The sequence below is a fragment of the Myotis lucifugus genome, unplaced genomic scaffold (genome assembly GCF_000147115.1).
Source record: "Myotis lucifugus unplaced genomic scaffold, Myoluc2.0 scaffold_1251, whole genome shotgun sequence".
In the NCBI taxonomy this organism is placed as follows: Eukaryota; Metazoa; Chordata; class Mammalia; order Chiroptera; family Vespertilionidae; genus Myotis; species Myotis lucifugus.
This window is the reverse complement of record NW_005872299.1, coordinates 1-27,466: the sequence shown is the minus strand read 5'-3', so window position 1 is coordinate 27,466 and position 27,466 is coordinate 1. Positions and strand designations below refer to the sequence as shown.

Here is a 27,466-nt window from a genome sequence, read left to right as displayed (position 1 = left end):
ACAGAGCCGCAGTGCACTAGGGGGATGGGGGAGCTCCCCCCCCAATCAGCACAGAGCAGGGCTGATCAGGGGGTTTGGGCGCTGCCCCCTGTCACGCTGATCCTGGTGCCGGGAGCCTCGCTGCTCCGCTGATCCCGGTGCCGGGAGGCATATTACCCTTTTACTATATAGGATAGAGGCCTGGTGCATGGGTAGGGGCCGGCTGGTTTGCCCTGAAGTGTGTCCTGGATCAGGGTGGGGGTCCCCACTGGGGTGCCTGGCCAGGCTGGCTGAGGGGCTGAGGGCTGTTTTCCGGCTGGCAGGTGACTAAAAGCTCCCAACCGCTCCTTGTTTTCTTTTTTTTTTTTTTTTATTCTGGGCCAGCTTTAGCTCTGAGGCCTCGCTGCTGAAAACATGGATACAATGTTGCGGTCCAGGGCTGACTGAAAGCAACATAGTAATAGTTGCTTAGAGTTGCAGTTGAGAGGCCAGGCGGGGAACGTTGGAGTCTGCAGTCCCTGGAGGAAGCAAGCCTCCCTGCTCACTTCAGTGCCTGGCTGCTGGCCGCCATCTTGGCTGACAGTTAATTTGCATAAGGATACGCTGATTAGCCAATGGGAAGGGTAGCGGTCGTACGCCAATTACCATGTTTCTCTTTTATTAGATAGGATTATTTGTGCATCATGTTTCCTGCCTGATCAATCTTGCCAGAGGTTTGCCTATCCCATTATGTTATGGGACTCACTTTTGGCTTTGCAACCCTATAATTTCGTAAATTCAGACAGTAAATTTGTTGGCAAGTGGCCTTGTCACATGGTGTTCAGCTTTGATCTGCTCCTGTTCAATGTATCTCAAATATCCAATGCTGTGATTGACTGCTGTTTGAAGTAGGAAGTGTAACTGATACTTAGGTCCTTGCAGGCTGTTTTTCCAGTGGATGGTCTGCCGTGCTGCAGCAGGGGCAGAACTTGAAGTTTCAAGGAACAGTAGTTACCATCAATTTGGACTCCAGACAGAAACCTAGGCTTCAATATTTGGAGTAGAAAGTCTCATCTTGCCTCACTGGTTTGGCACAGTGGATAGAGCATTGCTGGGCGGACTGAAGGGTTCCAGGTTGATTCCAGTCAAGGGCACATCCCAGGTTGCAGGCTTCAATCCCCAGTGGGGGGTGTGCAGGAGGTAGCTCATCAATGATTCTCATCAATGTTTGTCTCTCTCCCTTCCTCTCTGAAATCAATAAAAAATAAATTAAAACAAAGTTATATGTGACCATAAAATTGCAAGTATCAGACCGCCCCATCCATGCAACTGAACAATCACACACACGCACACATGCATACATGCACCTATGCCCACACACATGCAGAAGATGATGCACGGGCACCCATGGAGGGAGGTCTATGATGCTCCTGGTGCAGGGAGACCAGCCTGGGGCTGAAAACTCAATCATGGGTGGCAGTGTCCTGTGGGACCCTGGGTTCCAGCCTTCTTCCCCAGCCTGCCCTGGAGCCAGGGGAAGTACTCAGGTGACTGCACCTGGGCCCTTCCTCTGGCAAAATTGATAACCTTAGGGGAGAACAATCCAACTACCAACCAAGACACTGGGAATGTCCCACAGAGAGGCCGCTGCACCTCCAGCTGCTGGGCTTGTTTAGTAGGAAGCCCCCTGGGGTCTTTCCGCAGCTACTAGGGTTCAGGAATCTGGAGAAGGGCTGGGCATAAATTATAGAAGAGTCTAGAGGAGAAATATGAATTGGGAAGGCAATTTGGGGGGTCAGACAGAGGCTCAGTTCTAGTGACTAAGTTCCCTGAACCTCTGGACCCATGGCTTTTTATTCCCACACTTTGCCCTTTAGCAAAGCAGATACACATATCAAAGGTAAGGTATGGTAAACAGTAAAGGATGATAAGGTTAGGGGAATTACCCTCAGCTGTTTGGCAGCAGGTAATAATATGCAGATTTTCAGCCCTGCTAAAGCCCCAAGTTCAAAAGCCTTCTGATGCACATCATGCAGAATTATGACCTGTTGGAATTAGCCTCCAGCAGAAGCTCAGTAGGCAAATCCTAGGTAGCCCCTGTGATGCCCCTCAAGATTCCTACCCATTAGAACTGGGTGAGGACCCGGGTGCCTGGGTCTCCCAGAGGAGGGAGAGTGGAGAGTGGAGAGCTAGCAGGAGGAAGTGGGGCATGGTGGAGGTTGAGCCCTGATAGCCTCGTGTCACAGGCTGGCACCTTGGGTCTAGGACAGAGGGCCTGGCTGTGGGAGGACAGCCACCAGGAGAGGCTACAGGGAGCAGCACACAGAACTCGGGGGCCTTCATCAGAGTCTCCGGCGGGCACTGCGGAGTGGGCGCTGCCTGGAAGCCATTCACAGGCGCTGCCCTCGGTGAGGAGCAAGGCCGTCCTGTGGACACAAAGCTGTGCTGTGGCCTGTGTCCCTCTGAGCAGTCGGGCAGAGTGAGTGAGATCAGTGTCATTGTCAGTGTGTTCACAGTTGTCCCGTGGTTGGTGGGGCTTGAATGGGACAGCCAGTGACATGAATGAGGCCTCCAGGAGCCATCCCTGCCCTGGGTCCCAACACCTCTATTGTGACACGTGAGGACCCGTGGACGCTGGCACAATGCTGCCCTACGGCACCCACACCCCGCCATCACTGGTCCAGCTTTGATTGCAGTGTTGCAAAATTGGGCTGTTGGATAACAGAAGCTGTGTCATTTTGTTATGGGTCCAATCAGCGAGATAGACCACTGACTCAAAATTTAAATTTAAGAGCCTTTATTAAGCTGGCCAGCTGACTGCCAGCCGTGTCCTTCCCATAGGAGCCTCACAGCTTGCAGTGCCGACCAAGAGTACAGCAAAGCCTTTTATCTGCAATACTACAAAGTATTTCCAAAAAACAAAAAGAAAAAACAAACTGCAAAGCGGTTCATTAGCCACTCCTGGTACTGGCAGGATAAAAAGTTTACATAAAATTTACGAGCAGGTCACACCTGGCTGGGTTTAATCATAACACATTGCTTTTCTAGTGAGATAATTAGCAATTTTTCTCTCCCATGGTCCCTGCCCCTCAGCCTACTCAGTAATTCTTCTCTGCCAGGCCCCTGCCCCTAGCACATTCCCTACTGGTCTTATGCCCAAATCAAATCTTTGATTCAGCGTCCTCCTTTAAGATTCTGGAGTTACATTTTATTCACCGTGGTGGACCCAGGGAAATGTATTTAAATTCTAAGCAAAGCCACAAGCAGAACTTCCCTCTCTATGGAAGAGCCAGCCCTTTGTGTGCTTGCTGACGGCGGCCTTGAAAACTACACAGCTCCATCCAATCAAAAATGCACCTGGCATGGCATTGGGTGTATCTAGTCTCTGGCCTACAAGGCCAGACAGCCAACTCTATCTCCTCCATTATTCAAGCAGGCTAGAAAGAAAAGTTACTTTTTCAGAATTATATAGAGGCTGTCCAAAGAACAGCAGAGAACTCCAAACAGTAGTCCTACAGAATAGGGGTTTTCCTTCACATTCCCCCACGCCCTTGTTCCACAAGCTTTTCAACCTTGTGGTACAACAACCACGGATGTTATGGTGAACAGGGGTGTCTATTGATCTTTTACTGCTTCCTGCTGGAAAGGGACGACGTCCAAGGTGTTAACATCCCGTTTCTTCCTCCTGGAGAGGTTTGTAGGGAATTTTGTCTTATTCATCTTGTTCCTCTTTAGTGTAGGAAGCAGTAATTTTATGGTGCTTCTGCATTCCAGCAAGGGCAGAAGAGTTCTCCTCCTGGGACTAGCCTCAGGTCCCTGCAACACTCATAAAAAGACAAAATGAGAATTACTAGAAAGATAAAAACAATGATTATACAGGAATGCCAGAGCATTTTGCCTTTAAGAGAAGATAAGAAAGAAAGTGTAAGGAAGAATTCAGCAGGGTGTTCTCTGAATCCTTTGGAGTAGGTTGATTGGCCAGGTCCGTTGTCTTCTTGAGGGTGATCTGCAGCGGGTGTGTCTGGTCAGAGGTCACCTTCCTCTCAGGCTCCCTGCTGTCCTTGGCATAGAAGGAGATGACTTGTTATCTGTAGCAACTCCACCTGAGGCCACGCTCTAGGCTTTAAGGCCCATCTCAGTAGCCCTCCTACTCATTGCAGCCCAGAGTGTGTGTGGGTTCTGCAGGGACGTAGAGGTGTCCTTATTGCTCCCCTTTTGCTCTGACCAACCGCCAGTGATGGTAGGGCATGGGCCTGACGCTCCAGCACTAGCCATCTTCAGGGCTCCCAAGCAGGATACCAGGCTTTTCCCGTGGCACTCTTATTGGCTTCAAGTCTTCAGAGTCCAGACAGGTCTCTTTATAACATGATACTCCAGTCAAAGTTTTCCTTTAATAAAACCTCTATTAGGAACCAGTCTTATTGAATCTATGCAAAGCAATGTATTGCCATGATTTATTAAGCATTGCCAGATTTTGGAGGAATTATATAAGGAGAATCTTGCCCTGCTCCAAGATTTTCTGATTTTTCTTGCCAGTCCCTTTTCATGGACTCTTCAGAGTAATATAACTGTCTTCAAATGGCAAGAAGAAATTTACAATGTGTCTATATTCAAATAGATTGTTATAGCTGTCCCTGTAGTAGGGCTCCCCTTACTTGACTTGTTCTCTCAGAACGGACTAAAGGAGCTTTATTTCTTTACAGGCTCTTATATGTCACAGGACCTCACAGGGTCTGTAATTCCTGTAACAGAGGGCTAGTATTCACCACTTCGCTACTTCCTTCTGTCCCAAACAGGCCTTCCCCAGTCTCCTACAGTTGAGGTTTGTACCACCCCTGACATGGGCATGGTCACTCAGGCCTGCAAGACAGTATACAGGCTGCCAACTGTTAACTGTCTCTTAATAGAGACCAAAACCTGATGGGTATTCTTCTTTGCCCAGTTAGGCATCTTCCCTCTCGGCAGCTAGGCACCCTAAACTTTTGGGGTTCACCCCACATAGCCCCCTTCCAGGACAGCTAACACATAGCCATAACAATGGCCCTCAGTGTGGGAATCTGGACACTTGCCAGTTACTCCCAAAGACTAACAAGGACTGTAGACCATCACCGGTCTACAGCAACTTCTGGCAACTACAGCTACATTCAAACCTGTAAGAGAATTAAAGGTTAATATAACATATTAATACAATGAAACATAATATTGGCACCATGGCCACTTCAGGCAGTTAAATCTTCTGCTACTAAACATGTCATATGGTAGGGCTATACAAACATCTTACGGAGGTGACTAAAGTCTACTCTTGACCTTCCTATATAAGACAAAATTGTCGTTGTCTCTCTGGAGCCATGTCCATGAAGATGCAGGCATCATTTAAGTCTATTATACAGTTTTCTGCAGGTTACTGTTAGGGCTGTGCACTGCGGCCAGTTCTTCTTTCTAGCGATAAACACAGTCAGTCCAATTTCCTTAAAATGTATTCTGGCACAGGAGAAAGTTGTTTTGCTGTATACAGGTAGCTTAACCCCTATACAACTGGGCTTGGACCTCTGCCTAGCAAACTGCAGTCTACAAGTTCAATATGCAGCCTCTGGTCCTCCTAACCCAACGAGGTTTCAGCCAGTCTCTGAGTCAGACTCCTCCTCTCTTGGAGAATTTCAAAGTCCTGATGGCTCCCAGGTCCAGGGAGAGTGCCCTTTTCTTTGCCCTTTTGTTAACCCTGTTTATTAGTTACAGGGCCCTACTATCCTTGTCTTCCCACCAGTCCCCTTTATGGCAGAGCAGTGACCAGGCCTCTTCGAAGGGAGTGCACTGGAAGGGGATATCAGCCCCTCCTGTAACAGCAGCAACAGGTACTAAATTCTTTTAGTACAATTGTAAACAGGGAGCTTTCGCTAGCTCTATCCGCAGCTTTTATAGATCCCTGATTTGCTGCTCTATTCCTGGGGCTGTAGGAAGGCTAGTAGTAGTCACTGGCATCGGTTTTAACTGCTGTAGCCAGCAAGCCTAAGGCACAAGTTTTGTATTGCTTGTTGTAAAACACTCATTACTCACTGGGCAGCTCTAGTGTCAGGTAAATTTCTGCTTTCCCCACTTCTCTCACTGCTGCTTCTTCTTTCAGGGCCGCAGCGGGCAGCTCAGCCATCCAGCCCCGCTTCTTTGACCTGGCTCTCAGGGGCTGAGTCTGCCTAGTGAACAGTTCTAAATCACCAGGGCAGCTGCAGACTTCAGCTCTGTTTCTCCTCCGCTTTTCTCCTGGGAGTTTAGTTGTTTTTAATGTATTAGAATTCTTTATTCTTAGAAACTTTAATCTTTTAATGATTACCAAAAGTGAACAATCAGCAATTTTAGATTAATATTTTAAATGTACTTTTACTCTTAAGATATACCTAGACCTTTTGTGATAAAACTAAGAACAGGTATTGGTTTAATTTAGCATTGGAAGGGTTATAAAGAATAAACCAGGGCAGAGAAAGACTAGCTGTGCTTACAGAAAAAAAGGCTAAGGGAGTTTATCACCACCAAGCCAGCAGTGCAAGAAATGCTAAAGGGACTGGTGTAAAAAGAAGAAATAAAAATCTCAGAAAGAAAACAGCCACACACAAAAAGAAATGGCTACAAACAAGTACCTTTCAATAATAACTTTAAACGTAAACGGACTAAATGCTCCAACCAAAAGACATTGAGTGGCTGAATGGATAAAAAAACATGACCCATACATTTGCTGTCTACAAGAGACCCACCTCAGAAGAAGGGACTCACACAGACTGAAAGTGAAGGGATGGAAAAATATCTTTCAGGCAAATGGAAATGAAAAAAAAAGCTGGGGTAGCAATACTTATATTGGACAACATAGACCTCAAAGTGAAGGCCATAACAAGAGATAAGGGAGGCCACCTCATAATACTAAAGGGATCAATACAACAAGAAGATATAACCCTGATAAACATATATGCACCCAATGCAGGAGCACCCAAATACATAAAAAACTCCTGGAAGATATCAAAGGAGAGATCGACAATAATACAATCATAGTAGGGGAATTTAATTCACCACTGATATCACTGGATAAATCCTCTAGAGAAGCAATCAGCAAAGAAACAGCAATCCTAAATGACTCACTAGATTAGATGGTCTTAATTGACATCTTCAGAACACTACCCCAAAGCCACGGAATATACATTCTTCTCAAGGATTCATGGGACATATTCAAAAATAGACCACATATTGAGTCACAAACAAAGTCTCCCCAAATTCAAGAAGATTGAAATCATACCAAGCATCTTCTCAGACCTCAATGGCATAATATTAGAAATAAACTACAATAACAACAACCCAAAATACTCAACGGACAAAAACTAACACCATTTCCCCTAGGAACAGGAACAAGACAGAGATGCCCACTCTCACCACTCCTGTTCGACATAGTACTGGAAGTATTAGCCATTGCAATTAGACAAGAAGAAGAAATAAAAGGCATCCAAATTGGAAAAGAGGAAGTAAAACTGTCCTTATGTGCAGACAACATGATATTATACATACAAAACCCTAAAGTCTCCATCAAAAAACTACTAGACTTTATACATGAATTTGGCAATGTAGCAGGATACAAAATTAACCCCAAGAAATCTAAGGCATTTCTATACACCAATAGTGAACTTTCAGAAAGAGAGACTAAAAAAACAATCCCATTTACCATCGCACCAAAAAAATTAAGCTACCTAGGAATAAACTTAACTAAAGAGGTAAAAGGCCTCTACGCAGAAAACTACAGGACGTTGAAAAAAAGAGATAGAGGAAGACATAAACAGATGGAAGAACATACCGTGTTCATGGATTGGTAGAATCAACATCATTAAAATGTCCATACTACCCAAAGCAGTCTATAAATTACACACACTTCCCATTAAAATACCAACTGCATATTTCACAGATCTAGAACGAACTCTCCAAAAATTCATCTAGAATATAAAAAGACCCCGAATAGTTGCAGCGATCCTGAGAAAGAACAAAGTAGGTGGGATCACAATACCAGATAACAAGCTGTACTACAAAGCCACTGTTCTCAAAACTGCCTGGTACTGGCACAAGAACAGACATATAGATCAATGGAATAGAATAGAGAGCCCAGAAATCAGCCCGAACCAATATGCTCAATTAATATTTGACAAAGGTGGCAAGAACATACAATGGAGTCAAGATAGTCTCTTCAATAAATGGTGTTGGGAAAATTGGACAGATACATGCAAGAAAATGAAACTAGACCACCAACTTACAGCATACACAAAAATAAACTCAAAATGGATAAAGGACTTAAATGTAGGACAGGAAACCATGAAAATTCTAGAAGAATCCAAAGGCAGCAAAATCTCAGACATATGCCGAAGCAATTTCTTCACTGGCACAGCTCCTAGGGCAGTTGAAACGAAAGGAAAATGAACAAATGGGATTTCATCAAAATAAAAAGCTTCTGCACAGCAAAAGAAACCATCAACAAAACAACACGAAAGCCCACTGCGTGGGAAAACATATTTGCCAATGTCATATCTGATAAGGGCCTAATCTCCAAAATTTATAGGGAAATCATACAACTTAACAAAAGGAAGATAAACAATCCAACCAAAAAATGGGCAAAGGACCTAAATAGACACCTTTCAAAAGAGGACATTCAGAAAGCCAAGAGACATATGAAAACATGCTCAAAGTCACTAATCATCCGAGAGATGCAAATCAAAACAACAATGAGGTACCATCTCACACCTGTCAGACTGGCTATCATCAACGGATCGACAGACGACAAGTGCTGGAGGGGATGTGGAGAAAAAGGAACACTCGTGCACTGCTGGTGGGAATGCAGACTGGTGCAGCCACTATGGAAGACAGTATGGAGTTTCCTCAAGAAACTAAAAATGGAACTCCCATTTGACCCTGTGATCCCACTTCTAGGAATATATCCCAAGAAACCAGAAACACCAATCAGAGAGGATATATGCACCCGTATGTTCATAGCAGCACAATTCACCATAGCTAAAATCTGGAAACTGCCTAAGTGCCCATCAGTAGATGAATGGATTAGAAAACTGTGGTACATCTACATGCTGTAAAAAAGAAGGAACTCTTACCATTTGCGATGGCATGGATGGAACTGGAGAGCATTATGCTAAGTGAAATAAGCCAGTCAATGAAGGAAAAACACCACATGATCTCACTCACTCATGGATAATGAAGACCATTATAAACTTATGAACAAAAATAGATACAGAGGCAGAGCTGCCTCGAACAGACTGACAAACTACAGCAGGAAAGCTGGGGAGGGTTGAGGGGTGGGAGGGGGGTGGGTAAGAGATCAACCGAAGGACTTGTATGCATGCATATAAGCATAACCAATGGACATAAGACACTGGGGGGTAGGGGAAGCCTGGGGATTGTTAAGGGTGGGGAAAAAAAGGAGACATATGTAATACTCTTTGTAATACTTTAAGCAATAAAACAATTAAAAACAATAAAAATAAAAAAATAAAACCTGGAATAGACATATAAAAAAGGCAAAAAAAAAAAAAATAAGACTACGAATGCTAAGATAAAGTGCACATGTGCATTCAGGCCAGCAGCTGTGTGTGGAAGGGCAGGTGGGCCCTGCCCTGCACTCCTGCTCTGAGCAGGAGTCCTTCTGGCCTCAGGGTGGCATAGGGGATGCCAAGGTGCTGGGTGTGAGTGACAGGAATGGATGCACAGAGTGAGGGTGGGCCTGGGTGGGCATCAGAGATAGGATCAAAGCCGGGGCTGTGATGAGGATGTCTGTGCCCTGATAGGGGAGGGCTGAGGGCAGCTGGGCAAACGGCACAGCTTCTGTTACCTAACAGCCCCATTTTGAAACACTGCAATCGAAGCTGGAAGAGCAAGGGCAGGGTGTGGGTGCTGTGCAGGCAGCAATGTGCCGGTGTCCACGGGTCCTCACGTGTCACAATGGAGGTGTTGGGACCCTGGGCAGGAATGGCTCCTAGCGGCCTCATTCATGTCACTGGCTGTCCCATTGGAGCCCCACTGACCACGTCACAACTGTGACCACACTGACAATGACACTGCTTTCACTCACTCTGCCCGACTGCTCAGAGGGACACTGGCCTCAGCACAGCTTTGTGTCCACAGGACGGCCTTGCTCCTCACCGAGGGGAGTTACTGTGACCAGCTTCCATGTTGGCAACCCACTCCGCAGTGCCCACCAGGACAAAGGCCCCATGTTCTGTGTTCTGTTCTCTGGAGCATCTCCTGATGGCTGTCCTCCCACAGCCAGGCCCTCTGTCCTAGACACCAAGGTGCCAGCCTGTGACCCAAGGCTATCAGGCCTTGACCTCCACCATGCCCCACTTCCTCCTGCTAGCTCTCCATCACTGCACTCTCCCTCCTCTGGGAGACCCAGGCACCCGGGTCCCCACCCTGTTCTAAAGGGTAGGAATCTTGAGGGGCATCACCTGGGGTCCCTATGGTTTGACTACTGGGCTTCCTCTTGGGGCTAATTCCAATAGGACATAATTCTGCCAGATGTTCATCAGAAGGCTGATGGAACTTGGGGCTTCAGCAGGGCTGAAAATCTGCATATTATTACCTGCTGCCAAACAGCTGAGGGCAATTCCCCTAAGCTGATCATCCTTTACTGTTTACCAAACCTTACCTTTGATATGTGTATCTGCTTTGCTAAAGGGCAAAGTGTGGGAATAAAAAGCCATGGGTCCAGAGGTTCGGGCAACTTAGTCACTAGAACTGAGCCTCTGTCTGGCCCCCCGAAATGCCTTCCCAATTCATATTTCTTCTCTAGTCTCTTCGTTAATTTATGCGCAGCCCTTTCCCAGATTCCTGAACCCTAGTAGCTGCAGAAAGACCGTAGGGGGCTTCCTACTAAACAAGCCCAGCAACTGGAGGTGCAGCGGCCTCTCTGTGGGACATTCCCAGATTTCAAGACCCCAAAAGACACCACCAGGGAGCGCCAAGTCCGATGAAAAAGCATAGAGTCTTTTATTCAAGCCCGGGCTTGGTCCCCCTCTGCCTCCATTACTGGATGCGAGAGAGAGCCTGGATTCCCAAGAGAACAAAGAATTTATAGGGCTTGGGGTAGGGGGTGGGTGGGGGTACACGTGGACCACTGATTTGGTCAATTCCGGTTGGTTGAATGAGGGCCGGGGGCTAGTGATGCAAGGGCAGGGTGCAGTTAAGGTCTGGTTACACAAAGACAGGGGGTTGTTCAGCATACTTTCAGCCTTGAGTTTGTTTTACCTTGCATTCCCATTGGCTGAGATAAGAGCAGGCTGAGTAACTGATACATTCTATGGCTTTTGCTGGAAGAGGAGGAGTTAGGAACACAGCTATCAGTCCTGTTCTGTCCTTTCACAGCCCTTTCCCAGATTCCTGAACCCTAGTAGCTGCGGAAAGACCCTAGGGGACTTCCTACTAAACAAGCCCAGAAGCTGGAGGTGCAGCCGCCTCTCTGTGGGACCTTCCCAGTGTCTTGGTTGGTAGTTGGATTGCTCTCCCCCGAGGTGATCAATTTTGCCAGATGAAGGGCCCAGGTGCAGTCACCTGAGTACTTCCCCTGGCTCCAGGGCAGGCTGGGGAAGAAGGCTGGAATCCAGGGTCCCACAGGCACACTGCCACCCAAGATTGAGTTTTCAGCCCCAGGCTGGTCTCCCTGCACCAGAGCTTCATAGACCTCCCTCCATGTGTGCCCATGCATCATCTTCTGCATGTGTGTGGGCGTACGTGCATGTGTGTGTGTGTGTGTGTGTGTGTGTGTGTGTGTGTGTGTGTGTGTGTCTGATTGTTTAGTTGCATGGAGGGGGCGCTCATATACTTGCAGTTTTATGGTCACATATTACTTTGATAGATGTTGAACAGGAGCAGATCACAACTGAACACCATGTGACAAGGCCATTTGCCAACAAGTTCACTGAGTTTATGAGGGTCGTCCTGTAAACCATCTTTTGTTACTGACGCTGGACATTTTATTTCTCTGCCTTTATTTACATCCTCGAATTTCTGAGCCTGAATTTCTGTTCTCAGAGGTCACTTAGAGTTGCCTTGTATTGGAAAACAACAAGCTACATTGTTATTTTAAGCTTTCTCACACTTATATCAAAAATGGGCACAAGCCCTTCTACATTGGGAAATTTAAAAAATATATTTCTAAAGAAATGTCAGAATGCAAATTAAAAAGTATATATAACACACAATGGTGAAAATACCACCTCCTAATCTTCACAGGGACTTGGTGACTTGTACCTGGAGGGAAGTGACCAGTCCTTTCTGGATTTAGTAAAAATAGGACTGAGAATGTCCTGAAAAGTCAAGGAGTGAGAAAAATTATGTCAGAGGAAACCAAAAGAGTGTTAACATAAAAAAACCATTGAAACCTGTAAAGAATTTTTGGGAGTTTATTTGAGCCAAACTGTAGACATATGCCGGGAAGCAGAACCTCAACAAGTTGAGATAATTCTCCAGAGAATGGCGGGGTTACATTTGTATTTATACATTTACAATCAAAGGAGGGACATAGGTGGGTTACATGAAATTCATTGGTGATAGATTAAGGAGGAGGGATAAGGCAAAGCAGGGAAACCCCTGGGATTGGATAAAAAGTAAAATGATGGACACATACTTAGGTGGGTGCAGGGTCAATTAACATGATAATGAAGGAATCTGTGGTATCTGTCCTGGCACCCAGCACATTTGGTTGTGCCCCAGGGGCTCCAGAAAAAGGGAAGTTACAATTTACCCAGACATTTCAAGGTTATGTTATTGAAATATTGTAGCAATCATCTCAAGTAGAAACTGTAGTTTAACTCTAACCCTGCTGTTTGGCTTAACAATAGAAAAGTTATTTTGATTTTCTGAATTATATAAATCATCCCTTTCAATTGAATGACTTATTGATTGTAATGTGAATATCCCGTTGATTGTGATCTTACTGGTTTTAGAAAGCAAATTCCTCTGTACCTGGGAACCAGGACAGCACAATTATCCCAAGACCTGAGGGTTCCAGATGATGTTTCCCTGTCAACTCAGTGGTCCCCAAAACCAGGACAGTGCAATTACTCTAAATTGCCTCAATGGCTCTAGATAATGTGTTCCTGGTAACTCAGTGATCCAGAGACCCAAAACTATAATTAACATGCTTAATTCTGCTTCTGTAAACTGCTTTTTTGCGAACCAGGTTCCTCATTCCAAACCCTGGGATGTAATCAATACCTTTGTGATTTTTGCCTATATAAGTCTGGTGTTGCAGCCATCTTATCACTATGAAATTTGGGAAATGGCCCCTCATAGTCCCGGATTTGCAATAAATGTGACTCTTTAATTAGACTTCTTGAGGAGTCCTTGTGTGATTCGCGGGGTACATTACAACATTATCATAGATGCAAAAAGACAGATAGGCTCAGTTAAGGTAAAGGTTGACCTTGTCAGTGAAGATACTGGCCTAGCACGTAACTGCCCACCGTAACTGCTTTAGTTAAGGTTTAATTTCAGACCATCCTTTGTGGTTACTTTAGGTCTCTGAGTTTGCAAGACCGCCATGCAGGCCTCCCCTGAGCTTGTCAGGTCAGCATGTGGCCCCTTTCATCCACAAGAGCATAAGGAATAGAATAAAAGATTGGCTAAGTAAAGGAAGAAAGTCAGGGGTCATTTAAAATGCATAAAAGAAGCATCTAGACTAGATAATAAAGAAATCATAGGGTTGCAAAGCCAAAAGTGATTTCCTTGAATCTAACGAAATAGGAAAACCTGTGGCAAGATCCATCAGGCAGGAAAAATGATGCACAAATAATATTAGTAATGAAGAGGTGACCAGACACACAGACAGGGCAGAGATTTTTTCAACTCGGAAGAGGTTTGTATGAACAACCACATTAAACAAACTTGCCATTGAAAGGGCGAGGACTACGCCCTCCATCTAACCCTGTGTCCTCCATTTTGGGGCAGACATGTGCTCAGGAAAGTACCTTCTTCTCGGAAGCCCAGGCCTCTGCTGGCCACGCCCGGGATTTCTTTAAACTAACCAATGACAATCAAGGGACCTGCGCGCCATAGAGATGACCACATCCTGTGTAACAAGACCCGACTTGCGCCTGGCCAATCGGCAGGGCCCACAGTCAGCTCCCCTCTCCTCACTCCACCTCCTATTAAAACCCTGTTTTCCCCACGTGGTCTCACTCTGCTTCCTGTCGCTGCGTCGGCCAGGAGGGGGAGTCGAGCTAGCTCAAAATAAAGGACCCTCTGCTTTTGCATCGGACATGGCTGGCTCCCTGGTGTGGTCTTTTGGGGATCTTGAGATCTGGGCATAACAGCCATCAGGTGAAATGTGAAAGGGCGAGGGCTAGGCCCTCCATCTTGCCCCAGGGTAAGGGCTACGTCCTCCATCTTACCTTGGCCACGTGTTTGGCAAGGAGCTTCTTCCCAGAAGTTAAGACTCTGCTAGCCACACCCAGGAACAAGACATCGACTTGCGCCTGGCCAATCGGCAAAGCACAATCCTTTCTCCTCCCCTTACTCCAACCCCCCCTATATAACCGGTCTCTAGTTGGGGTTCTCTCTCTCAGCCACTTGGTTTGCTGTTGTGTCGGTGAGTCTGGTGGACGGGAGCTCAAGCTAGCTTGAAATACAGATTCTTATGCTTTTGCATCGGATTGGCTGGCTCCCTGATGTGGTTTCTTGGGGATCTTGAAATCTGGGCATAACATTTGGGGGCTCGCCCGGGGTTCCCAAGACCATGTAGGGACCCCCCCAATCCGTAGAATCTGCGTGGCCGCGGTAAGTGTCTGTGTGTTGTGTATTCTGTCCTGTGTGAGCTCACTTCTGGAATCTGTGCCTGAGGGGTCCAGGCGGACGCGCCATGAACGACCACAGGCCGGGGAGAGTTAGAAGACGTTCTGCTCCCCACGAGGAATGTGTATTCTCCTCACGGATTTGAGGGATGTTTATTCCCCTCATGAGAGATGTGTATTCCTCTCGCGGATTTGAGACGAGGCGGGTCGCTCCCGCCGGGTTTGGCATAATGCCATCGTCTAGTTGCTTCCATGGAGTTGGAAGGCTGTTCTTTGGGCCCTGTTTGTCTGTGCCTGTTTCTCTGTTTTCTGTGGACTTACTGGACGGATGTTATGGGACGGACTCAGAGTGCTCCTTTGGGTATTGTGATTGATCATTTCAAGGAGATTGGGGGAGGCTGTAGAGCTCCCTCAGGAGTTGGGAAGTTGTTAGGAATTGAATGGATTGTTTAAACTCTGAATGAATGTCTGGTGAAAGTATGTGAGTGTAAAGGCAGGGGAGGGGTCCCCGCCCGCCCGCGCGCCTCCCAGGCAGGGAAGGTGAGCAGGGATCACTGTGCCTCGGGCCGCAGGAGAGGAAAGATGCACCTGGATGCGAGGCTGAGGCCGGCGCACGGAGGCTGAGTCGGCGCCTGGGGGCAGGTGTGCAGGAGCGCAGCGCGCGGCAAGCGCAGCCCTCGCCCGGGAGCCTGTCTGCGCCGCGGGCCCAGGCGGCAGCGGCGGCAGGCCGGCGTTGGCCCCGGGCTTGTGGCGAGTGAGTGGAGCCCGGTGGAGCGCTGGGGCCGGGGCCGGCACACTGCTCACGGGAGGTGGGAGCGGCGAGGCCCCCCGGTGGCGTTGGGTCCGGGGGTAGGTCGCCCCAGCTAGATCATAGAAGTTAAATGTAAAAGTTTTAAAATGCATCCGGGATTTCTGTGCACGTGTAAAGGGGAAAGGCCAGTTTAAAAACGAGTGCGCATAGTTTTGAGCTGAACCTGACCTTTTGCTGTGTACAGAATAAAGACCCGAGACTGTTTTGGCCTTAAAAAGTGGCGGAGAAAATTTCCTGCCCTGAGGCAAGTACCACCAGGAAGTTGATAGTCAAATTTACATGTGAATAGCTATGGGATTTGCTACTTGATTTCCCCAGCAGAAAAATTGTGACCATTTTGAAAGGGACTGGTAGCAGTAATCCAATTTCTAAAGTAAAGTACAATTATTTCAGGTAGAAACTAATTTCATCTGATCTTAGAGAGAGTCTTTTGTTTGTTTGTAATAAATACCGTTTCTATCTAAATAAGACATAGGAAAAATACTTGTTCACTGAAAAGGTGTAAGTGTAAATGTTTATTTGATGTTTGTAAGCATCTCTGTTTGTTTGCTGGGAACTTTGATTTGCTATGTGATATTATGTGCTGGGTTGGGATTTTGGAATTCTAGGGTAACCTTAAAAGGTATTTGTGGCTTTTCTAGTCTGATTGGGACATTTAAAAATGGAGCTCACAGTTCCTCAAGGCAAAGATTTAATGGGCCCTTTCCGCTGCCTGTGCTGAATTAGATAATACAGGCCAGTACTGATTAAGGAAGACAATGGGCCTTGGGATCTGTAAAGATAGGCGGGAATGAAGCTGGTCAAATGTACTGAAAGGGTTTGGTACCTGTCTGCTGCTAGCAAAGGAGGGGCTGATACCCCCTCCTAGCGCACTCCCTTGAAAGAGGCCTGGTTGCTGCTCTGCCACAAAGGGAACTGGTAGAAACAAACCATGGAAACTGGCGGGGACTGGGTGGCTCTCCTATCATGTTTGGCAGGCCCCACCCCCTATCATTCCTGACTTTCTTGCTGCAAGAATTGTCTCTTTTCTTGAGAGGGCTCCAGAGGGTGCAAGAGGACATTTGGCTGCGCCTCGGCACCACCCAGGAGACTGGCCCAACCCCAACTCCTCATCAACACAGACCAGGAGATTGGGTCTACGTCAAAGGCACCACCTGGAGCCTCGATGGAAAGGTCCCTACACCCTACTCCGTGGTGCTGACGACCCCCACCGCTCTCAAAATAGATAGACGGCGTCGCGACCTGGGTCCATCACACCCACGTCCAGTCAGCGGACCCATCCATGATCCGGAAAGACTTCGTTACCAAATGGAGCATCGATCGAGATCAACGCAACCTGCTTTGGCGTGCTTGACCTGCCTGATGCTGGTAACATTGCTTGCAATCACTCCTGCTACTGGGAGCCCCCACAATACTGTGTAATAGACTTAGATGATGCCTGCATCTTCATGGACATGGCTCCAAAGAGACAAGGACAACTTATAGGAAGGCCAAGAATAGACTTTAGTAGAATTTGGCTGCCTGAAGCGGCCATGATGCCAATATAATGTTTCATTGTATTGATATATTATATTGACCTTTAATTCTCTTGCAGGTTTGAATGTGTTCTGGCTGTCCTGGAAGGGAACTATGTGGGGTGACCTCCAAAAGTAAAGAAGGGCTAGCTGCCAAGAGGACAGGTGCCCAAATGGGCAGGAACAGTGCCCATCAGGTTTTGGTCTCTGTTGAGAGACAGCTAACAGTTGGCAGCCTGTAATACTGTCTTGCAGGCCTTTGTGACCATGCCCATGTCAGGGGTAGTAAGCTGGAAAAGGCCTGTTTAAAATAGAAGGTCTAAGGCATGGTTATGCATAGAAAGAAAATTTAATGCCAACAATTACTGTTTTATTAAAAGGAATTGGCAAGGAAAGTCAGAAAATCTTAGAGTAGATCAGTATGTCTTTCTTCTTATGTAATTCCTCCGAAATTTGGCAATGCTAACATGGCAATACATTTCTTTGCATAGATTCAATAAGACCAGTTCCTAATAGTGGTTTATTAATGGGAAACTTTGACTGGAGTATCATGTTTTAAAGAGCCCTGTCTGAGCTCTAAAGACTTGAAGCCAGTAAGAATGCCACGAAGAAAGCCTGGTATCCTGCTTGGAAGCCCTGAAGATGGCTGGTGCTGGAGCGTCAGGCCCATGCCCTACCATCACTGGCGGTTGGTAAGAGTAGAAGGGGAGCAGTAGGGATGCCTCTGCGTCCCTGCAGAACCCCCACACACTCTGGGCCGCAACAAGTAGGAGGGCTACTAAGATGGGCTTAAACCCTGGAACATGGGCTCAGGTGGAGTTGCTACAGGTGAGGGATTCACCTAACTCAGCAGATACTGCAGGCAGGCCTGATGGCAGCTGGGTGGCGTGGCTTCCTGGCCCTACGGGGCACATTAAGATTCAACCATGAGATTCCAGCAAAGGTAGTCAGTTACCATTCTTGTTGTGTTTATGCAAACATCAGGACAGTAGATAAATTAATCTTGATTTGGCTTTTTGATAGCCATGGAGGAATTTTAAGAAGAAAAATCCTATTTCAATAGAAGTTGTTAAAGCTAAAATGGTTTCTCTCCATTCCACCGGACCATTTGTTAAGCGTATAGGGATAGTTCAGTTGCCAGTTCGGGCCTCTAGCAATGGTGGAATAGAAATGCAGTCCGTCTCATGATTGAGCCGGAAGTTCCAAGACAAAGGGGGGAATGAAAGGGCGAGGGCTAGGCCCTCCATCTTGCCCCAGGGTAAGGGCTACGTCCTCCATCTTACCTTGGCCACGTGTTTGGCAAGGAGCTTCTTCCCAGAAGTTAAGACTCTGCTAGCCACACCCAGGAACAAGACATCGACTTGCGCCTGGCCAATCGGCAAAGCACAATCCTCTCTCCTCCCCTTACTCCAACCCCCCCTATATAACCGGTCTCTAGTTGGGGTTCTCTCTCTCAGCCACTTGGTTTGCCGTTGTGTCGGTGAGTCTGGTGGACGGGAGCTCAAGCTAGCTTGAAATACAGATTCTTATGCTTTTGCATCGGATTGGCTGGCTCCCTGATGTGGTTTCTTGGGGATCTTGAAATCTGGGCATAACAAAATGGACCATTTTTAGGCGAGTATAACTCCTAAGAACTGACTTTAGGAGAAAGGGAAGCAGGACCAGATTTATAAGCATGAAAGGCCTGCTTCTGGCAGGGGAACATCCACCCAGAACTAACATATAAAGTACAACACGGGGAGTTACCACACAGCATGGCTTCCTGGAGAATTACACTAAGACTTCAAGGCCCCAGCGATCTTCCAGGGACAGAAAGGGAGGCAGCTCCCGGGCACACTTTCTGGAGAACAAAACTAGGCCCATAGAAGAAAGGACAATTTCAGGCCAATTTCCATTATGAACATAGATTGAAAAAATTCAAAGTAAAACATTATCAAACCAAATCCCAATGTGGAAAATAATTGCCAAAAAACCCTGGAAGGTCTAAACCACTGTGTTTAACACAAATTAGTGCAATTTACCACAATAACAGAGCAGAAATAGATGATAAAAACCATGTGATAACCTCAATAGATATAGAAAAGTACTTTTTTTTTTGATTGATAAATTCAACCACAGTTTGTGATAAAACCCTTAGCCTACTTATGCCGAAGGTGACTTCCTAAATTTGATAAAAGTGGCTTTCCCAAAGCCCACAGCAAACGTCCTGCTTACCCAGAGAATGCTGGCAGCCCCGCCCCTGAATGAGGGATGATGGACAGGGAGGCCCAGACAGTGCAGGTGACTCCAGGCAGCACACAGCCATCAGAAATACACAAAAGGTGTGAGGACCAGGGAGGAGGAGAGGAGACCACCAGGAACAACACGGCGCTCTACACGGAACACCCAAACCATCTGCTCACAATGTTAGAACTAGTATGAGTGTGGTGAGGCAGCTTTGCCCACCATCAACGCAGGTCCAGCGCTGAAATCCCACAGGCCTTCTAGGCACGGCCAATGGCCACTAAGAAGAGGAATCAGTAAGATGGCATTTCCAGTGACTACTACAAACCTCCTGGGAAGAAATCTACCAAACATGTGCAACATTTCAGAGAGTACGTTGTCCAGTTGAGCTAAAGGACATAAGGTCCAAATAACATGGACAGATATGCGCTGGCCATGGGTGGGAGAGGCAGCATCCTCACGCTGTAAGCTCTTATCAATGCACAGCCCTTCCCCCAGAGTCCCCCTCACAGGATTTCTCAGGACACAGGACACGCCAACTTTTAGGTTTTGATGACAGGTTTGTGGGAGTAAAAAGGTATCATAAATGATTTTGCTTTGATTGAAAAGAAAACTAACCTTGGGTTACAAGACACAATTGTATTTGTCAACAAAAATGGGAAATTTCTTTTTTTATTTTGTTAATCCTCACCCCAGTATATATTTTTAAGCTTTTTTCTTTTTTTGTCTTTTTTTGTTGTTGTTAATTATTGTCTAAAGTTTTACATATATCTCCTCCCGCCCCTTCTCCCCCCCCCACCCCACCACCCCCCACCCCCACCCCCGATTGACCACTCCCTTCACCTCCAGCCATTTCCACCCAGGCAAGCCCTCACTGCCCCTGTGTCTGTGTCCATTGGTTTTGCTAATGTGCATGCATACAAGTCCTTTGGTTGCTCTCCAACCGCCCCCCCCCCCCCGCCATTTGTCTCTGGATCTATTTTTGTTAAACAGTTTCTGTATTTTTTTCCCCCTTGATTTTTAAAGAGAGGGGAAAGGAGGGGGAAAAAAAAAAAAAAAAATGGGGGGGAGAAAAGAAATTTGATTGGGTGCTTCTACCACACACCAACAGCAGAGTCAGGGATCCAACCTGCAACCTAGGTAGGTGCCCTTGACTGGAATCCAACCTTAGACCCTTCAATCTGAAGGCTGATACTCTAACCATTGAGCCAAAGCAGCCAGGGAGAGTGAAATATATTTTGTTGACACAAAAAACTGAGAAAGTGCTAGACTGACACTAGTGAGTATCCCCTCTTCCCTCCCCAGTGTCTTATGTTTGAGCTCCTGATTTTAAGATGAATAAGATCTGAAAGGTTCAAAATGGGCCATGGTCACACACCTATGATACGAGGCCATCATGTATCAAAAGAACTTTATTTCAGGCACCTGGGTGCAGGTGGGCTGAGGCCAAAAAAGCAATCAGCGGTGACTGAAGGGGGAGGCAGGGTTTTGTTACCTTCTGCTGGATGCAAACACTTCTGCTGACATAAGGGTCCGGTCCTTGATTCCTCTCCTTGCCAAAGGTCTAGTGTTTATCTAGGCTATGCAGCACTCAAGGCTGCAAGCTTTCTGCAAAAAAACTGCTAAGCACAATAAGGTTTCTCGGCCCCGTTTTATTCTTTTAAGCCTTTCAAGATCAAGTTGCCTTCTGGACTAAAGTTCTTGGTCATGAGCCAAAAGAACAAAATTCTCAATGAAGTTTAGATGTGTGTGGTTGCTTGAGAAGAAAAGTAAGTCCTCTTAAATGTTAATGATTTAAGAGTAAGGAGTGTCTGCGATCAGTAAATTCTAACAACTGAGGTTATAATATCTAATCTCAAGGTTGTGTGAATCTCATGAAAATTTCAGCAATTGTATTTGTTCCAATGTTTGTCAAAGAAAACTGCTTTTGTTCACTGTAATTATAAGAAATATTAATCATGCTCTGTTAATCATGATGGTTCTGTTCTAATTAGAGAAAGCACATTCTCACCTGGCTGGGAGTGTGCGCCCTGGGCCATGGCAGCTAGCATGGGAATGCAGTCCGTCCTCCTGTCCACAGAACTGTCTGTCATTAATGGAGAGATTTACCACCTGGTAACTGAGATCATTTAGTCCCAGAGGTACCTGCTCTCTACAACCCCCAGCCCCTATTACCTGTAATATGGTCCAGGGTGCCCAGAAGCATCCACCCTCTGTGACCCCGAAGACCCCAGCCCCCATGACCTGTAACCTGTAATGATTACCCCGTGCCCACCTTCCCATGCCTGTCCTTCCTACTTTCCCCGTCATCTCTGTCTTATATCCGATATAAGCAGTGGCTGATGGTGGGGTGCAGAGCAGATTTCTGTGGGTGACCTGCTGCTCTCCCCTCCTGCCGGCAGGACTGGAATAAACGCTCCTACATGATTCAAGCCAGTGTCTGCTGAATTGACTGAAGTGGTGACAGGCAGCCCGGACCCACTGGTTGTCCGGTTCCAAGTTCACATAAACAGAAGCACACACTGTGTGGCCTCTGCGCCTGCTTATTTCACTGAACATAATGTTTCCAGGGAACATTGTCCTTTGTACATTTCCTGCTCAGTTTCCTTTTGGGTCCGTTGGCTTCTACATCCTGAGCATCTCTGTGGGTGTGAAGGGCCCTCTATGGGATCAAGCCCCCTTCAGCAGGCATTTGTGTGCCCCTCCCCCTCCTCCATCTGCCTCTGCCCATCAGAATTGATTGAAATCTCACTTGCTAACACCTCCCTCCTGCTCTCTGCCCTTTGCTTTCATGTCATTGGTCCAGGAGGGAGACGCTATAGAGGTGATGGCCGCTCCATCACGGGTGCCAGGGGGACAGTCAGGACTTGGGAGAAGGCACTCACAGGAAAACGCACACGTGCCCTGTTGTTGGTTAGTGTCCAGCCCTCCCCGCCCCCAACAAGGGACACCGTGGGCACCTCTCCTCCCTGCTGCTCTCTGCCACCCGCCAAGTTCCAGGTTTCCTTTCTCCCAGGAACTCAGTTCCAGATAGTACAGGTTGCACCATCCTGTACTAGAACTCCAACAGGAAGTGTTACTGGATACTTTCCTCCTGCTCCTTCTCAATAGCTGTGTTTGCTCCATAACGAAGTGCCCCAACCTGGGTCGCACAACCAACAGCGATGGATTCTCACAGTCTGGAGGCAGAAGTCTGAAACCCAGGTGTGGGCAGGGTTGGTTCCTTCCGGGCTCTGGGGGAGAATCTGCCCCAGGCCTCTCTCCCAGCTTTGGGGCTGCTGGAAACCCCTAGGGTTCCTTGGCTTCATGGCTGACTAATCCTCCATTGCATGGATGGACTACGTTCTACCTCCCTACTCATATGACATGGACACTTGAGTTGTTTCTGCCTTTTGACTGTGAGGGATAATGTTGCTGTAGACAGTAGTGCACACAAAAGCAGAAAAGAGAAGAGCACATGCCCTTTGACAATAGAGTGCAACCTTGGTTCTCCAACCTAATTCATTGTGGAGGGCGGCTCGAGAAGCGACTTTTCAAAACCCAATCATTTTCCCATTAGAAAGAATGTGAATGGCCCCTGGCCAGGGTTTCTTAGTGGTTATAGCATTGGTCCCTGCACCAGAGTCATGGGTTTCATTCCTGGTCAAGGGCATTTACCTGGAGGATTGTTCCTCAGCCCTGGTTAGAATGCCTGCAGGAGCCATCAATTGATGTGTCTCTCTCACATTGATGTTTCCCTCTCTCTCCTCTTCCCCTCTCTTGCACTCTCTCTAAAAAACCAGTAGAATAATATCCTTGGGTGAGGATTAACAAAAAAATGAGAAGACGGATGCTAAGGTAAAGTTCACAAGTGCATTCAGGCCAGCAGCTGTGTGTGGAAGGGTGAGTGGGCCCTGCCCTGTGAAAGGAAAGAACAGGACTGACAGCTGTGTTCCTAACTCCTCCTCTTCCAGCAAAAGCCATACAATGTATCAGTTACTCAGCCTCTCTTATCTCAGCCAATGGGAATGCAAGGGAAAACAAACTCAAGGCTGAAAGTATGCTGAACAACCCCCTGTCTTTGTGTAACCAGACCCTAACTGCACCCTGCCCTTGCGTCACTAGCCCCCAGCCCTCACTCAACCAACCGGAATTGGCCAAATCAGTGGTCCACGTGTGCCCCCAACCCCCTGACCCCAAGCCCTATAAATTCTTTGTTCTCTTGGGACTCCGGGCTCTCTCTCTCCCATCCAGTAATGGAGGCAGAGGGGGACCAAGCCCGGGCTTGAATAAAAGACTCTATGCTTTTGCATCGGACTTGGCGCTCCCTGGTGGTGTCTTTTGGGGTCTTGAAATCTGGGCATAACAGGCTGCACTCCTGCTCTGAGCAGGAGTCCTTCTGGCCTCAGGCTGGCATAGGGGATGCCAAGGTGCAGAGTGTGAGAGTGATAGAAATGGATGCACAGAGTGAGGGTGGGTCTGGGTGGGCATCAGAGATAGGATCAAAGCCGGGGCTGTGATAAGGATGTCTGAGCCCTGATAGGGGAGGGCTGAGGTCAGGTGGGTAAACGGCACAGCTTCTGTTATCTAACAGCCCCATTTTGCAACACTGCAGTGGAGGCTGGGCCAGCGAGGGCGGGGTGGGGTGCTGAGGGGGCTGCAATGTGCCAGCATCCACGGGTCCTCACGTGTCACAATGGAGGTGTTGGGACCTGGGGCAGGGATGGCTCCGGGAGGCCCTCATTCATGGCACTGGCTGCCCCATTCGGGCCCCACCAACCACGGGACACCTGTGACCACACTGACAATGACACTGATCTCACTCACTCTGCCCCACTGCTCAGAGGGACACAGGCCTCAGCACAACTTGTGTCCACAGGACGGCCTTGCTCCTCACCGAGGGCAGCACCTGTGACCGGCTCCAGGCAGCACCTCACTCCGCAGTGCCCGCTGGAGCTCTGACGAAGGCCTGGAGTTTTGTGTGCTGCTCCCTGGAGCCTCTCCTTGTGGTGTTCCTCCCACAGCCAGGCCCTCTGTCCTAGACCCCAAGGTGCCAGCCTGTGACACTCAGGCTGTCTGGGCTCGACCTCTACCATCACCTCCTTCTTCCTACTTGCTCTCCATACTCCACCCTCCCTCCTCTGGGAGACCCAGGCACCCGGGTCCCCACCCTGTTCTAATGGGTAGGAATCTTGATGGGCATCACCTGGGCTCCCTTAGTGTTTGTCTACTGGGCTTCCTCTTGGGGCTAATTCCAATAGGACATAATTCTGCAAGATGTTCATCAGAAGGCTATGGAACTTGGAGCTTCAGCAGGGCTGAAAATCTGCATATTATTACCTGCTGCCAAACAGCTGAGGGCAATTCCCCTAAGCTGATCATCCTTTACTGTTTACCAAACCTTACCTTTGATATGCGTATCTGCTTGCTAAAGGGCAAAGTGTGGGAATAAAAAGCCATGGGTCCAGAGGTTCAGGGAACTTAGTCACTAGAACTGAGCCTCTGTCTGGCCCCCCAAAATGCCTTCCCAATTCATATTTCTTCTCTAGTGTCTTCATTAATTTATGCGCAGCCCTTTCCCAGATTCCTGAACCCTAGTAGCTGCAGAAAGACCGTAGGGGGCTTCCTACTAAACAAGCCCAGCAGCTGGAGGTGCAGCGGCCTCTCTGTGGGACATTCCCAGTGTCTTGGTTGGTAGTTGGATTGCTCTCCCCTGAGGTGATCAATTTTGCCATAGAAAGGGCCCAGGTGCAATCACCTGACTCCTTCCCCTGGCTCCAGGGCAGGCTGGAGAAAAGGGCTGTAACCCAGAGTGCCACAGGCACACTGCCACCCACGATTGAGTTTTCAGCCCCAGGCTGGTCTCTCTGCAACAGAACCTCCTAGACCTCCCTCCATGTGTGCCCATGAATCATCTTCTGCATGTGTGTGGGCATACGTGCATGTATGTGTGTGTGTGTGTGTGTGTGTGTGTGTGGTTGTTCAGTTGCATGGGTTGGGAAGGTCTGATACTTGCAGTTTTATGGTCACATATTACTTTGATAGACGTTGAACAGGAGCAGATCACAACTGAACACCATGTGACAAGGCCACTTGCCAATAAGTTCACTGTCTGAGTTTATGAGGGGCGTCCTGTTAACCATCTTCTGTTACTGAGGCTGGACATTTTATTTCTCCATCTTTTTTTACATCCTGGGTAAATACTGACCTTGTATTTCTGTTCTCAGACGTCACTTACAGTTGCCTTGTATTGGAAAACAACAGGTACATTGTTATTTCAAGCTTTCTCACACTTACATAAAAAATGGGCAGAAGCCATCCTACATTTGCAAAGAATGGAAATTAAAAAGTATATATAACTCACAATGGTGAAAATTCCACTTCTTAATCTTTACAGAGACTTGGTGACTTGTACCTGGACGGAAATGACCAGTCCTTTCTGGATTTAGTACAAATAGGACAGAGAATGTCCTGTTTAAGTCAAGAAGTGAGAAAAATTATGTCAGAGGAAACCGAAAGAGAGCAAAAGAAACAGAATAAAAGACAGGCTAACTAAAGGAAGAAAGTCAATGGAAATTTAAAATGCATAAAAGAAGCACCTGGACTAGCTAATAAAGAAATTATAGGGTTGCAAAGTCAAAAGTGAGTTCCTTAAATCTAATGAAATAAGCAAACCTGTGTCAAGATCCATCAGGCTGGAAACATGGTGTACAAATAATATCAGTAATAAAGAGGAGACCAGACACATGGGCAGGGCAGATATATATATTTTTTATATATATTTATCGATTTTTTTTTTTTTTTTACAGAGAAGAAGGGAAAGGAACAGATAGTCAGAAACATCGATGAGAGAGAAACATCAATCAGCTGCCTCCTGCACACCCGACATCTGGTATGTGCCAGCAACCAAGGTACATGCCCTTGACCGGAACGGAACCCGGGACACCTCAGTCAGCAGGCTGACGCTCTATCCACTGAGCCAAATCGGTCAGGGCAGAGATTTTTAAAACTCAGAAGAGGTTAGTATGAACAACCACCTTAAATAAACTTGCCCTCAGGTGAAATGGACCATTTTTTGGCGATTATAACTCCTGAGAACTGACTGTAGGAGAAAGGGAAGCGGGACCAGATTTGTAACCATGAAAGGCCTGCTTCTGGGAGGGGAACATCCACCCAGAACTAACATATAAAGTACAACACGAGGAGTTACCCACAGCCTGGCTTCCTGGAGAATTACACTAAGACTTCAAGGCCCAGCGATCTTCCAGGGACAGAAAGGGAGGCAGCTCCCGGGCACACTTTCTGGAGAACAAAACTAGGCCCATAGAAGAAAGGACAATTTCAGGCCAATTTCCATTATGAACAAAGATTGAAAAAATCCAAAGTAAAACATTATCAAACCAAGTCCCAATGTGTAAAATAATTACCATAAAACCGAGGAAGGTCTAAACTGTTAGGTTAGGTGGCTCAGGAGGCGGCGCAAGAAATAGAGTCCAGTGAATGAGAAAAGAAAGGAAAGGAAAGTTTATTCTGTGTCCCCGGGAGACCCACGTACCCCCAAAGACAGGGCACGTGGATTCACGCCAACATGGAGGGGGGCGCTTTTTTTATACTGAGGTTGGGTGAGGGGCGGGGACATGAGCTGAGGTATTCAGTTGAGGAGGCTTCAGCTGCAGGGGGTCAGCAAGGTATTCAGGGAGAAGAGCCATCTGTGTCTGGCACGTTGACCTGTGAGAAATCCCAGGTCTGTGAGAAATTCCAGAGGAAGTCCATTGTCTCATCCCATGTCTGTATGTATCTGATCCTGGGCCCTCTCTGACCTAACATCCCGGCCTTTTGGTGATAGGGGGCGGTGACTCTTTCTGACTGCTTCCAGCTGAACATGGACGACGAGGGGGGGGTGGTGGTTAAAGGCCAGGGTTAGGCAGAGGCAGGTTGGAGGGGAGCCGAGTGTAGGGATGGAGCAGGAGCTGATTCACAGTCACCCGTGACATCTCCGCGATCCGGGAGCGGATGAACTTGAGGAGGCACGGGGCTAGGAGAAAAAAGACACAGATGAGAATCAGGGGCCCTATCATGGGTAGGACCCAGGTAGCTAAGGGGCTTTGGAACCAGCCGGAAGGAGAGCTGTCCTGGAAGTGTCCTGCATGTAGTTCTTCACTCAGCTT

The 27,466-nt window shown here is 47.4% G+C and overlaps 1 protein-coding gene across 1 annotated transcript in view; it reads right to left on the bottom strand.

The window, feature by feature from the left end:
• The window catches only part of LOC111824354 (mastin-like), a gene marked incomplete at its 5' end in the record, with an annotated part of 46,535 nt that extends 19,202 nt beyond the window's left edge, over nucleotides 1-27,333 (bottom strand). Inside the window, one exon of the mRNA XM_023748284.1 lies at nucleotides 27,284-27,333. Coding sequence (XP_023604052.1) covers nucleotides 27,284-27,333 — 50 coding nt within the window. The remainder of the gene's footprint in view (nucleotides 1-27,283) is intronic.
• Between the last annotated feature and the right edge of the window lie 133 nt (nucleotides 27,334-27,466).